General features: G+C 31.6%; 2 protein-coding genes across 3 annotated transcripts; both read right to left on the minus strand.

The window, feature by feature from the left end:
* Window positions 1–1,463: 1,463 nt before the first annotated feature.
* Window positions 1,464–4,198, minus strand: LOC124920586 (WAT1-related protein At1g70260-like). The gene is made up of 7 exons (XM_047461099.1): window positions 3,777–4,198; window positions 3,640–3,687; window positions 2,684–2,800; window positions 2,354–2,591; window positions 2,120–2,287; window positions 1,894–2,045; window positions 1,464–1,810 (listed from the first exon to the last, which is right to left on the minus strand). Exons 1-7 carry the CDS (start codon window positions 3,983–3,985, stop codon window positions 1,651–1,653), a joined length of 1,092 nt encoding a protein of 363 aa, XP_047317055.1. The 5' UTR covers window positions 3,986–4,198; the 3' UTR covers window positions 1,464–1,650.
* Window positions 4,199–7,520: 3,322 nt separating this feature from the next.
* On the minus strand, window positions 7,521–12,348 carry LOC124922053 (probable alpha,alpha-trehalose-phosphate synthase [UDP-forming] 10). Of its 2 annotated transcripts, XM_047462780.1 has the most exons (5): window positions 12,213–12,295; window positions 11,722–11,786; window positions 9,008–11,069; window positions 8,630–8,903; window positions 7,521–8,073 (listed from the first exon to the last, which is right to left on the minus strand). In XM_047462780.1, the coding sequence occupies exons 3-5, from the start codon at window positions 10,972–10,974 to the stop codon at window positions 7,747–7,749; spliced, it is 2,568 nt and encodes an 855-aa protein (XP_047318736.1). In that variant the 5' UTR covers window positions 10,975–11,069; window positions 11,722–11,786; window positions 12,213–12,295; the 3' UTR covers window positions 7,521–7,746. The 2 variants fall into 2 exon arrangements, with proteins under 2 accessions (XP_047318736.1, XP_047318735.1); XM_047462779.1 differs by lacking the exon at window positions 11,722–11,786 and having other exon boundaries at window positions 12,213–12,348.
* Between the last annotated feature and the right edge of the window lie 1,894 nt (window positions 12,349–14,242).

Genomic DNA, 14,242 nt, shown 5'->3' on the forward strand with positions numbered 1-14,242 from the left:
TATTTATAATTTCAATTATTATTAATACATTAAATAATAAATATATGATAATAATTTTAATTTTAATTTTAATAATATAATAATATATATTTATAAATTTTACCCACCTTTCTCACTTTCTCTCCCATTTTCTTTCTTAAACTACCCACTATTACATTAACATGCCACGTGTCTCTAAATATATTTACATTTTCATTAAATTTATAAATTATTTAATTTTATAAATGTAATATATATAATTAAAATTAAATATACTAAAATATTAAAATAAAATATAAATATTAAATAAATTATATGAATAAAAATTTGAATCTCATAATAATTATTTCACATATTACTTATATTAATTTACATATTATTTTTAAAATTTCAAATAATTTATAATATTATTAAAACATTCAAACAAAAACAAAATATATGATAATAATTTAACTTTGATAATATAATAATATTTTATAAGTTTTATTAACAATATAATTTAATATATATAAATAAATAATTAATTAATATGAGTGTCAATACACGATTGTGTTGACACGATAATAAAATCTAGTCGGAATAACACGAAACACGGATTTAAATACGAGTTAGTACGACACAAATAAAGTCGTGGACACGAATAACACGACACGAAAGAGTTTGTGAATCATAATATTTTGAGTGGGTCAAGACACGATTCGACACACATAAGATTTAGACACGACACGATTGAGAGTCTAACACGACTTGCCCGAGTCGAATACGAACGTTTATGTACGATGCTCAGCTCTAGGTGTGCATGTGAAATATAGAGACAAGACTCTTCCTCGCGTGTAACCAAACACCGAATAAAAAAATAAAATCTCTAAAATGCGTCTGTACACGTAAATATTTTTATTTTTTAATTTTTCAAATAAATTAAGTGACGACTCTAAATCAAAAATAGATTCTAACTTAAATTCAAATTTGGTCTCTCATTTCGAGAAGAAGGTAGGCAATTGGGTACTTTCGAGTCAAGAATTTTTTAGACTTCCACAATTTAAGTGTTACCACTTTTTTTATTATAAAAAATTCTTTGATTGATCAAACATAAATAATTTTTTAGACAGATTCTTTGGTACATTTGGTACAAATATTATTCTGTTTTTTATTTGATATAATTTTTTACATAATGTGATTCACCATGATTTCTTAATTATATACTAAATAGTAAATATACCTATTTTTTTCAGATCATCACACCATAAGATAAAAACATATGCATGTAAACCATTATGGAAAAAACATATAATTATTCGTCTAATACATGTTGAAGAACATAGGTAGAAGCACAATTAAAAATATTTACAAAATCAATCAAAACAACAATTAATACAAATTCAACCAAAACCAACAGACCAACCCCTAATAAGCTTCGATTCTCACTCTAAACGCTTTTAACTAAAGAGCATCATACTAGCGATACCAAAACAAACCGCCCAGACCACCAAAAAAAAATATGCTAGAAGAAAAGTTTATCAGAACAAACCATGAATTGATCATAGAGGACAATGATCAATACTTGCAAGTAATTAACATTAGCTAGATTTCCAGATTCCTCTACAAAAGCAGAATTATCAACTTCCAGCTGCTAGCTATGTATAAACAATGAATTGTACATCCTAAAACAGCTCAAACTTCTTCTTTTTGCAAAAGAGGAACCTTTAGATCATCTTCTGATGATCCTTTATGGCTAAAAACGGTTCTAGGAATTTCACCATCTCCTTGTTCTTTCATCATTCCCCACATCACTGTATAATATCCCATCCCAACAATAACTGCACCCACAATGCTGCACAATATGGCGGCGTTTATGATCATGAATACATAAGTAGACACGAAATAAACTCGTAAAATAGTAAAAATTTATTTTACCTGCCGTAGTGAAAAGTATGGGGAAAGAAGTAACAGCCACAGAAAATAGCATAAGGGACAGTCAATGGCTTGAAGAGTGGCACAAAGAAAGGGCCTTTCAGCTTTGTACACCACATTTGACCTCTATTTCTCACCACACTGCCAAAAACTGCCTATTTTTGAATTATTAATTAATTGTAACATGATCATCTAAATTAACTATATATATGAATATATATATACTTACTGTTAGAACAATAACAAGGAGATTATTGATATCCATATTGAGACCCCAAGCAGTTAAATCCCTTTCCATCACAACAGCCACAATTACAGTTACTAACGTGCCGATAATTGTATACGACGACGCTATTTTCATCGCATCAGCATCAGGATACAACTTAACAGTTTCCACCTGATAACAAATAACTATTAGCTTATCATATTCATTAGAATAATTAATATATGTATAGCTAGATACCTGGACAAGGTTCCAAACAGCAAAAGACAGGGACGCAGCCGCGAAAAGGGCGCAACCGAGAATCCAACGTTGGTTCGGAGACATGAAGACGAAAAGCCTCGGCGATGAAATGGTCATGAGTTGTGGGCTTATGACAGGACCTTTATAAAAGGTGGTTGATAGAGCCCCAACAATTGATATTAAACTACCCACTATTTTTATCCTACTACTTACCTTTCTCAAATCAATTCTTGATCTCCTGCATGCATGATGCATGCATGTAGTAATTTATTAATTAAATTAAAACTTTATTAAAAAATTAAAGAAAAAAGAAAAGAAAGATGTAGGTACCTGAGAAGGATATTGAGTAAGAAGGAAATGGCTGGAATGAGATTGGCCATTACACATGCAACAATAGGGGAGCTATAGCTTAATCCAACATATGCCAAGTTTTGTGCTATTGGAATCCTATGTCATCATCATGATTCATGCCCAAATAAATAACTATGATTAGTTATCTCTTAATTTTATTATTAAAAGTTGAAATTTATATTAAGATAAATAGAAGATTAAATAAATGATTTATAAAACAAATAATTGAAACTAAGAATTGGACATTAAAAAGTAATATTAAAAAGACATTTAAAAGGAAAAATGTTTTGTATTAAAACAAAATCCTAAATTGTATATAATAATTTGTTCTGAATAAGAAATAAATTAAAACCACAAACATATTAATAGAAACATTTCCTTCAAGTAGAAAGTGTATTGTATAAGAGAACAAAGTTTCTAGTTTTAAGTTGAAATGTTAGATCTCAATCCAAATGTGAAAGTGAAGTTAAATGTTAGTTTTCTAAAATAAAAAATACTTCATTTAATAATTGTTGAAGTAAGTGCTTATTATTTAATAAAAAATAAATAAATGTTTTATGTATAAAAAAATGAGACTTGTTTAAGTATAAAAGAATAAAAAATATAAAAGACACAAAAACATAAGAGTATATGGAGCTCATAGATCTTTGAAACTCCACTACCAAATCTAAAAAGTAAGTGCTTATTATTAATTATATCAAATAAAAGAATAAATCTTGTGAATGAAGAAAACAATGTATATATTAATTCTAAGAAGTGAGAGATCTTAATAATTTTGTTAAGATATGATGTAAATAGGAAAGTTCATGCATTAAGACAAAGTAGTACAATTTTCAAACTAAAAGTAAAAAGAAAAATATGGGTTAAGGCCCAAATTATAAGCCTGGCCCAATATCACACAATCATTATGTGTGAGAGAGAGAGAGAATGAGTACCCTATGAGGGCAAGGGTGATGATTCTGATGAGAAGAGAGAACTCAGTTCTGAAAAAGAAAGAAGATTAAATCATAAATTATAATAATTCTTCACATAATTGAATGGTATGAATGAAAGTAAAAGATAGATCTAGTACCTGACAATGGAAATGGTAAAATGGAAGGAGAAAGAAGGTAAAAGGAAGAGGGAAGAAAGAAGAGATGAATAGGCAACAAAGATAAAAGGGTTGATGCCTTTGGAGATGATTGTGCTTGCCAATATTGTCAATCCAATTGTCCATCCCTCCATTATACCCATCACTAATATGCATGGCGTCGCCGCCCTCCTTCTTACTAATTCCTCCATTAACACCCCTTTGCTTTGATCATCAACTGGTTAATGATTATTCAAACATCATCCCCTCCCATGGCACTGTGTGTTTGTGTTTGTGTGTGTGAGAGAAAGATATTATTACCCTTTTGTTTGTGTTTGGGATGATGATGTAGTGTGTGAGAGAGAATGATAATTGTTACCTCTTCATGAGAGGATGAAGCTACCTAAGGGGTGTAGGGGGCAAAGGGAATGAGCAACTCGGGACGTTCTAATTTGCAACCATTTAAAGGCCACTCATATTTACTATTAATTACTATTTTTTTTATTTATTCTATCATTTTCTTTAAAGACTTATTTTTTTTAAATTGCTTCACTATATGCTTTTTAAGATTATAGTCATTGGGTTATTATAAAAATTTAATACATATTGATTTTAAAAAATATATATTAGTAAAAAGACATATTAATGTAAATAATAAGAATGGAATTTACTTATTGGTGTCCAAATCTTTAAGTACTTATTTTATGGTTTAAATTGAAACGACTTATATGATACGAATAAATATTTGTATTATCATTATAATTATGTTCCGGTGGTCTATTCAGTTAAAGAGAAATTAGTAAATCTTTAATCATCGTAGTTGTTCGATTCGTATTATTCATAATGCTATTATTACGACGGTATCTGATATTCGTTTCGGAAAGTCGGACACAAAATTATTCGTTTTTCTTGGGATTGTGTAACGTGTTTGTATTCTTTTCTTATTTTCATGTTTTATGTTTTTTTTCTAATGTAATGTTTTATTGTTGTGTTTAAACAATTTTATTTTTTAATATATATTGATCATTTTTAAAATATATATATATAATGATAAAATAGTTTATTTATTTATTTTAAAATATAAGATATTTTATTATTTTAATTAATAATTGATGATGGGATTGAGGAGGAACGAAAGAAATGAGGTTTAATTATGATTGAATTTTTATTAGGAAAAAAAATAAGAGCCTCATATTATATCTATTATCATAGGTTTAAACAAAATAATTACATAATAAGTCATGAATATTGGCAAAAAAAACAAAAAATATTATCAGTGCATATCATTTGCAATTATCATCTATTACAAAATTTGTCAAATTTATAAAAAAAAAACAACTATGTAGACAAAAAAAAAAAATAATTTAAAAAATAAATTAAATATCTGGACAACTTTTTGCTATGTCGTGAATACACTCATTAACAAGAAGTGAATATCACACGTCTCCTTAAGAGGTTTCAAGTACGAGTCTGTCAAACAATAAATTATGTGCGTAGTTAAACTAACATTATTCCGTGCATTTGCACGAGTAATGATATAAAAAACCGTGAAAAATATTACGGTAAAATGTGATAGCATTTTTAATTTTATTTTTAACTGTTTTAAGTTTATGGGCGGGTCAACCCACAATCCGACCCAAATATTCATTTACTCTCACATATATATCCAAATTAACCACAACTCTCGACCTGAAAATCCGACACTTTAAAAATTAAGCAACATTATATATAGAGAGAGATAGATTAGTTAGTTAAAAAGTTAGAACTTATATTGTTAAAATATTCAACGTTCATCAAATTAAGTGTTGAATTTAAAATATAAAGTGTTATTAGTCTATTTGATTAAAGTGTTGTACTTGTTTTTGTTAGGTTGCAAATTCGAACCATACTTATAATTTTTTTTAATTTTATTTTTAACCGTTTTAAGTTTATGGGCGAGTCAACCCACAATCCGACTCAAGTATTCAACTCTCACATATATATATCCAAATTAACCACAACTCTCGACCCGGCAATCCGGACACTTTAAAAATTAAGCATAATTATATATATATATATATATATATATATAATTAAGTGAGTTTGTGGGCTAGATTCTAAACCTCTTGTGACCACATTTTTTTATATCGCTAATTATGTGTCAACTTCTATGTATAACCATCTTTTTAGTCTTTCATTTTAGTTCAAGTCTAGAACTTTAATTTTTTTTTTTTAATTTAAGAAAGTTAGTATAACATTAGTATTGAGTAAACTTCAATTTAGACGTTTTTTTATTGAATTTGAGACATTTTAATACAATAAAATTTGTTTATCTGTACAAATCTGATTGAATTGCTTTTCACGAAGTTGACGTTTTCTTTGCTATTGTTGGGATATTTTATAATATCAATATTTAAAAAAAATACACAAAACTGAAGGATAAACGGTGGCCATGAATGTTTGTGAAAGAAAAAAATCAGTAGATTTAGGCATTAGGAGTGTGGTGGAAATTAAAATGGGACCTACCATAAAGTTTTCAAAAGGAGTCAATTCCACTATTATGTTAGCAAACAAATTTGGTGGACTGTTTATATTAAAGTCTAGTTTAAGTTTATTATACATAATTAAGTTTATTTTATTAACTGGTGACGTTTTTTATTTCCACCTGTTGCCAATACTAGACACCTACAGAGAAAACCAAAAATAAATAAAAAAAATAATTAAATAAATAAAAAATAGAAAATTTGTTCCTTCTAGAAACGGTAGTCTGATTAAAGTTTCAACTTCAACGATAACAATTAAACACGAGGGTTGTGCTCGTTGCGGGACTTGATCTAATCGTTCTATTTAATCTTTTATGTCACAATGCTTTAAAGCCTGTATGCAATGACAAATCATCACAAGAAATTTAGAGAGATACTCCTTTAATAGTAGGTAGGGCTTGTCTTTTACATAGTAATTTATGCGACTATGTAATCTTCTTCTCTTTTTTCTCTAAATTTTGTAGTGAAATTCTCGAACAAATTTATCATCCCCTAATTCTTTATAGAATTTTATCATTTCAACCAAATCAATCAATGGGATGATGAGGATATACTTGAATGATCAACCTTAAAACCCTTATTTTTACTTCTGATCTACAAAAGCATAAGGTAAATCATATGGTTTTGAGAGAAATTATATAACCTTCAACGACACAAGCCACCTTCAACAACACAAACCGTCGTGTTAGATTTCTCCCTGCTCATGATTTTTTTGGCAATTTGATTGCTTTTTAAAAGGTTTTTGTGGACATTAATTTTAAGCGATTCATTTGCATATGATTTTGACATTTTAAAACAAAGAAAAAACCACAGGCATTGGCAAAGCCATATCTCATTAAGTAGAAAAATATGAGGCCTAAAACTAGATATGAGATTAGAGATACATGGATTTCCAGGTCCTGCCTGGGGTGAGGTCATATAGGCAGCCGCCTAGGGCCACCCGGCCCACCCCTACCACGAGCACCCTGGTCCTGTTTTTGTATTTCAAAAGCTCAATTCTCCTTAATTATTTAAAGTCCAAGGCCTCTCAACATTGGAAGAGTATGTGTACTAAAATGGTTTGGGTTGTTCAAAAGGAATAGTATCAATCCGAGTGAATGTCCGTGTGGCAATAGGTGTTTCAAACATGTCCTTCCTTCATCTTATAAAAGGAAAAAGAACTTATTTTCACAAGAAAACAGGAGCATGAGTTAACCAAACTTGAAAAGACTGAGATTAAATCAAGTGAAAGAAACAATTACAGTTGGATCCAGAAACTGAATCTTCAAGGGGAAAAGCAGCATTTTGTGTTGCTATTTACAAGTTACTCAAGAGAAATCAACAATGTTAGTATGTTACCACACCACTTATGGTAAACTTTCTTATGCAATGATCAATTTTGATGTGTATTATAGAAAATAAAGACAGCAATATATGATGAACATCAAATCATTCTATATTCATCATCCATATCAAGACGGACTATCAAACAATACCCGTAATTCTGAAAGTTGGAGAGGTTTTGGTCCTGAAACATTGGCAAGGCCTCTAAGCAGTTTAACGACATCAGTAACATCATCAAGATAATACTTAGCCTTGCTTGGCTTTCTTCCCACTGTACATGCAAATATCTCTGGTGGCGGAGTTGGGAGATTGGCATCAGAAACAGTGTTTATTATTCCCTCAAACATGTCCTCATCAGACTTATCATCTCCAATGCACATCACAAAGTCTGGGCGCATCCCACCATTTCTAATAGTCGAAAGAACCTTCTCAGCAACCAGACCTTTGCTTATTCCCTGTGCAAGTGAGTTTGCTACTTAGCTCCAGATCTTTATTTCAAAATACATGAGCCCTACCAGGGGTGTGTGTGTGTGTTATTATAGTTCTTTTTTGCCTTGTTTGATGAAGGGTTATGTGAACTTAATTAAAATAACCCCTTATTCCCCAACATGACCCCCACATCAATCAATGTAATAATCAAACTTGAGCAACATCTCAAGTCAAACTCTTTTCACTAGAGCTACCTTGGGAGTGTTCAAATAACTAACTGTCCAATCCACAATCTAATCAATAGTCCCGTCATGCAAAATCAAAAATACCCTTTGTTTAAATTAAAAAAAAAAACAAATTAGTATATATTTATACTCTTCATATCTTTTGATTCAAATAACCTGATTTTCAATGACCTACATCAAACAAGGTTATATAGAAATAACCACTTGGTTATTAAAATAACCATACATCAAACAAGGCCTTTGTCTCTATTTAGTAAAGGTTAAAGTTTTTGTGCTCAGCCTGTGTTCATAGTTAGAATGTATGCAAGAGAGAAAGAGAGAGAACTAGAAAATCAACCTGTGGCTTGACCTCAACGATATTTTGACCCTTAAGAACAACTGCAGGTTCATTTGCAAGAACACTTTCCAAATGATCTAAAAGTTCTTTGGCTTGGCAGGATCCAAAATCAGGATCAGCATCATGATGATGCCATACTACTGCAGTCTCTTTAACCTCGGTGCTAGAACCATCAGTCGCCTCCGTATATGATTTCATCACAGGTTCCACAATTTCCTTCCACTCAAGGTCAACAGACGAAAGACTGCATTCCCACTCAGAGTTCCTACTCCACCTGAGACAACACGTGAAAAAAACAAACCAACCAACCAATCAAATTTGGAAAATAATGAAGAATTGTACAAATAACAAAAATAATCAACAAATAACACATCATACCGCACGAAATACCCATGCTCAGCCGCTATTCCAAGTCTTTCGCATGGACTCAGCCACTCACTAAGCGAACTTCTTCCCCTCCCACTGACAATGAATACAGTATTATTGGGATCATTGCAAAGTGTATTCAGGGCATCAATAACGTCTGCACTCGGCCGCATATTAATAGAAGTTTGCGGAATAAGAGTACCATCATAGTCAAGAAATATCACCCTCCTACTAGTCATCCTATAGGCTGACACAATACGGTCAATGGCCAACTTCCTGAAATTCGGTGAAAGAGCAACTAATCTGAAACCCAGGCCCAAACCGATTCCCCAATACCTCTTGGCATAATGATCTTTGCACGATCTTTCCAAATCATGCAGAAAGCTTCGGGACCAATAAGCCACATCATGAGAACTAACATACTGGTAGTGTTTCTCATGCCTCAAACGCTTCTCAGAATCAGGCATGGTTAATGCCGAATACAAAGCCTCAGCCACGGAATCAATGTCCCATGGATTAACCCTAATTGATCCACTTAAAGAAGGTGAACAACCTACAAACTCGGACACGACAAGCATGCTTGTCCTCTTTTCATCCACAGCACCCATCGCTTTATCTATACCGGGACTTCCCTGTCTGCAAACTACATATTTGTAAGGAACCAAGTTCATTCCATCCCTCACAGCATTCACAATACAACATTCTGCCACAGCATAATACGCAGTCTTCTCATAACGAGCAACAGGACGATCAATAAGAATCAATGGCTTGTAATCAGGAAGGCCAAATACTTCATTGATTCTCTTGGCTGTTCTATATGTTTCGTTCATGGTTTCCTCCACATCTTTCCCTGAACTCCTAGCAGGATTAACTATTTGAACTAAAACCAATTTACCCTGCAATTCCTGATGAAGGTACAACAGTTGTTCAAAAGCTAGTAGTTTCAAACTAATGCCCTTGAAGATATCCATATCATCAATACCAATTATCAATTTTTTCCCTTTAAACTGCTCCTGGATTTCCTTCACTCTTACAGAAGTAGCAGTTAGATTCATCACAGACTCGAGTCGTCCCATGTGAATACCTACAGGTAGAATTTTAATGTACACTGTACGACCAAAGTAATCAAGTGCGATGTGCCCTCGCTTAGATTCGTAATCAAGACCTAGCATCCTACTGCAGCAAGACAGAAAATGACGAGCGTAATCAAATGTTTGAAAACCAATGAGATCGCAGTTCAGTAATCCTTTTAGAATTTCGTCTCTAACAGGAAGAGTTCGGTATATCTCAGACGAAGGGAATGGACTGTGAAGGAAGAATCCTAACTTGACTCGATTGTAGTTCTTCCTTAAGAAAGTAGGAAGAACCATGAGGTGATAATCATGAACCCAAACATAGTCATCCTCGGGATTGATTACCTCCATAACTTTATCAGCGAATACTTTGTTAGCAGCAACATAAGCCTTCCAGAGGTGGCGATCAAAGCGGTCTCCATGGTCTGAACACACAGGTAGCATATAATGAAACAGAGGCCATAACTGCTGCTTACAGAAACCATGATAGGACTTTTCGAGAAGATCGTGAGGAAGGAAAGTTGGTACACAATTAAAATTATCCAGGAGGCTCTGAGCAACTTCATCTTGTTCAGAAGCATCTACATCAACCTTGAGAGAACCCACATAAATTACCTCAGCCTCGGGTGACAAACTATCCTTCAATTGTAAATATAAAGAATCCTCGTCTAAACTGAAGCGCCATTTGGCTGTATCGACATCCCTTTGAGCATGTAAAGGAAGAAAATTGGAAACAATAATCATCCTCTCACGACAAGAGGATGAAGAAATATCCGAATCGCCATCCAAGTCAGATATGATTCCTGGCACAGTGATAACACGTGGAAGGGTCCTGGGAGTAGTTGGGATGTCTAGTAGACCCTCATAAGCAAAATCCAAAAGATTTGCACATGATCTTGATGCCATGAATCGTTAGGAGGTTGAAGAATTTGTTTAATCCTTTATATCCAGTTTTCAATTCGTTATGAATATGAAGCTCCTAGAAGAAGAGATGAATTTGCCTGCAAAATAAAAAGATCTCATTATATCTTTGTTATTCTATAATATAGTTACAGAAAATACTCAGCATGATTTTATTTTTTTATTTTATGCATTAGAAATATAAAAAGATCTCGGATTTCTCTGCCTCTAAAATTTCAGATTAGCCCTCAAGGTGCTCGTATTTTTCATAATGAAACTACCAAATACAAGTTAGGATCTGTTGAAACTTGAAACATATGTGCAGGAAAAGGCACCATAAAAAATTCTGAAACATTATATTATTAGCAAATGAAAAGAATCAGAAGTTGCCAATGCATAAACACTAATTACAGCCTCAGAATATGTAGGAGACCAACTTATCATGAATTTCACATAACAATCAAAGGAAGATTTATAGTAAATCATAAAGGGATGACAACAAACATATCCATATTCCATTCCAAAAGTACATGGCTATTATTCAAAATTGTAGCAGTATGATTCAATCCACCGGATATAACAAATTGAGGAGAACTCCATCAACTCTAATCAACATCTCAAAAAAGCACACAGATCAACATTGAACAAGCTTTCATATCTCTAACTGAACACAAAATATAAAAAGAAGTACAAATTTAGCAATCATCATGTTAACTTATTTATTCAAAATTGTTTCATCATGCATCAATTAACCTGAGTATGATGAATTGATAAGAACTTCATCAACAACTCTAATCACCTCCCAAAAATGCACAGATCTGCATGGAACAACAAGCTTTCATTTTTCAATCATTTTCAACAATTGAACCTCTTAAACATTTAAGGGTTGCAAGCAAGCAAAGACATACAACTGAAACAGGATAAATTTACAAGTAACAGGCCCTGTCAATCATTTAATGATGAGGTTGCAGTTAAATACAAGTCAAAACCAAGAATCTATATTTAACATGCGAACAGTTTTCCAATAAAAGTGGAAGCGTTGATAAATCCGATCACTAGAATAAATCATCAATTGACCATCGAATAAGATGAAGAGCTTACTAACTAGAGATTCCTCGAGCTAGGGCGAGGACAGTATAATAGTATATACTTATATAGCGTCTTCTTCCAGAGTAAAATTAGGAAATTTTTAGAAATTGAACATGATTTCGAGAAAATCAATAAGAGGCTAACTTCGAACTCACCGGAAAGCAACAGATGCAGAACATCCGAACGCAACGCCGGCCGTCGTAGTACAGAGAGAGAGAGAGAGAGATTGAGAGAGATTTGAGAGAGAGAAAAGGGGGAAAAAGAAGATGAAGGAATATTTACTGTGGTTACCTTTTTTACTCTTCTTCAATTTCAGTATGGACTTGGATAATGTTTCATATGCACTAATCATGCATATATTCATTTACACCCCTACATTTAAACGTATATTCATTTACGCCCCTACATTTCAAAATATATTGATTTATGTCCTTATAAGTTGTAAGAGGTTGGAATTTTTTTTTTTGGCCGAATTGTCAAATTAGTGTTCTTCCTTGTTGTTGGGTTAATTATAATTTTGGACATTTTTTTAAAACTTCATATTTAAGTCTCTTTATTGATAAAATTATACAAAAACAAGATTTTATCTTAATGATTTTTAAACGTTACTTGTTATTTATAAATAAATAAAATATTAATATCATTAATTTAATTACTACATCAAATTGAGAATTTTAACTACTGAATTTTACAGAATTGATATTCAATAATCTTACTTCGCTGAAATTAACTAATCTATATATATATATATAATGCTTAATTTGTAAAGTGTCAGGATTGTCGGGTCGAGAGCTGTGGTTAATTTGGATATTTGTGAGAGTAAATGGATACTTGGGTCGGATTGTGGGTTGACCCGCCCATAAAATTTTTACCGTAATATTTTTTTCACGGTTTTTTATATTATTACTCGTGTAGATGCAAGGGATACATACTAGTTAAATTAGTGACATTAATATTTATATTTTCCTTTTTATTATTATAGAGAGGATTTTTTTTACAACAAAATTGATCCACGTTGAAACTAGTTGAAACTAATTAGAAAGAGAGGATTTGGTATCTCAAAGGTTGAATCATCCTTCAAAATTTTATAGAGTTCACGTACATTTTTTTATTTAAAAAGTACACTAATTTTGAAAAAATAATACAGCCTTTGGAACATTCTTGAAGACGCATATCCTCTCCCAATATAGAAGAGGATAGAATGCTCCAATAACATTGAAAATTCATTGAAAATTCATCAAATTGATCTTTACACTAAGAATTCCAAGATTGCATGCATAATATTTTGTTAATCATATTTGAAACTGAACCAAATCTTTAATTTGAGTTTTTTATTACTCGGGTTTATATTGGGAGGTTATTATCATGACCTCACAATCACGGTTTCGTTTAATTAGTGTTCTTAACAAGAGAATCGAACATAAAACTTTTGATTTCTTAGGTAAAACTTCATAAGTAGATTATTTGATGAATATAAAAACATAAATGCATGAATAGTAGTCTTATCGCTTATGGCATCATTTTCATGAATAAATATTTTTTTCCTCTAAGAAGATGAATAGTTTGTGGGGTTTGCTTGACTTTATATATTTCTTAGTAACCTGTTTTGCATTATGTACTTTTTAAATAATAATAATAATTGATTGCAATTAGGAGAGAATGAAGGCATAGATAGATAACGTATCTTGATTGCTTTATCCACTCTCTACCTAACAATGGATGAAAAATATTAAGAAAATAAAACCAGCCGACCGACCATATATAAATATAGGGCCAACAAAGAGAATACATATATATTATAAAAAAAGTAATTAAAATCACTAAATCGACTTTCTTCCTTAAGGACGATGTTTCATTGTTTTGTCAATTTGATTAGACTTCCAATTACTTTTAGAAACTTCTCAAATGAACTCAAATCTGAATAGAAACCTTAATGATGTGCCCACAATTGGTAATCAAACTCAAATATTTGTCCCATTGACTTTAATTTTGTTTGGTATTGATGATGATATTTCTTCATCCTAAACTAACCTAACCTAACTTAATAATAATTTATGGCTAGGATTGGTCTCACGGTTCAATCATGGAATTAATTGTCAAAAAAATAGTATACTTGTTTGATTAAGGGATTTAATTTAAATAACATCTTCTCTTATCATCAATCAAATTATTTAAATTTTCAAAA

The sequence above is a fragment of the Impatiens glandulifera genome, chromosome 1 (genome assembly GCF_907164915.1).
Source record: "Impatiens glandulifera chromosome 1, dImpGla2.1, whole genome shotgun sequence".
NCBI classification, from domain to species: Eukaryota; Viridiplantae; Streptophyta; class Magnoliopsida; order Ericales; family Balsaminaceae; genus Impatiens; species Impatiens glandulifera.

Bases quoted from the DNA above. Each gene is read 5' to 3' on its own strand.
- LOC124920586 (XM_047461099.1), bottom strand. From the start codon at position 3,985: ATGGAGGAATTAGTAAGAAGGAGGGCGGCGACGCCATGCATATTAGTG. The intron at 2,801-3,639 runs GTACTCATTCTC...ATGATGACATAG, and splicing joins ATCACCCTTGCCCTCATAGG to GATTCCAATAGCACAAAACT. The intron at 2,046-2,119 runs GTAAGTATATAT...ATTCAAAAATAG, and splicing joins TCCTTGTTATTGTTCTAACA to GCAGTTTTTGGCAGTGTGGT.
- LOC124922053 (XM_047462779.1), bottom strand. From the start codon at position 10,974: ATGGCATCAAGATCATGTGCAAATCTTTTGGATTTTGCTTATGAGGGT. The intron at 8,904-9,007 runs GTATGATGTGTT...GTGTTGTCTCAG, and splicing joins GAGCATGGGTATTTCGTGCG to GTGGAGTAGGAACTCTGAGT. The intron at 8,074-8,629 runs GTTGATTTTCTA...TCACTTGCACAG, and splicing joins TCGTTGAGGTCAAGCCACAG to GGAATAAGCAAAGGTCTGGT.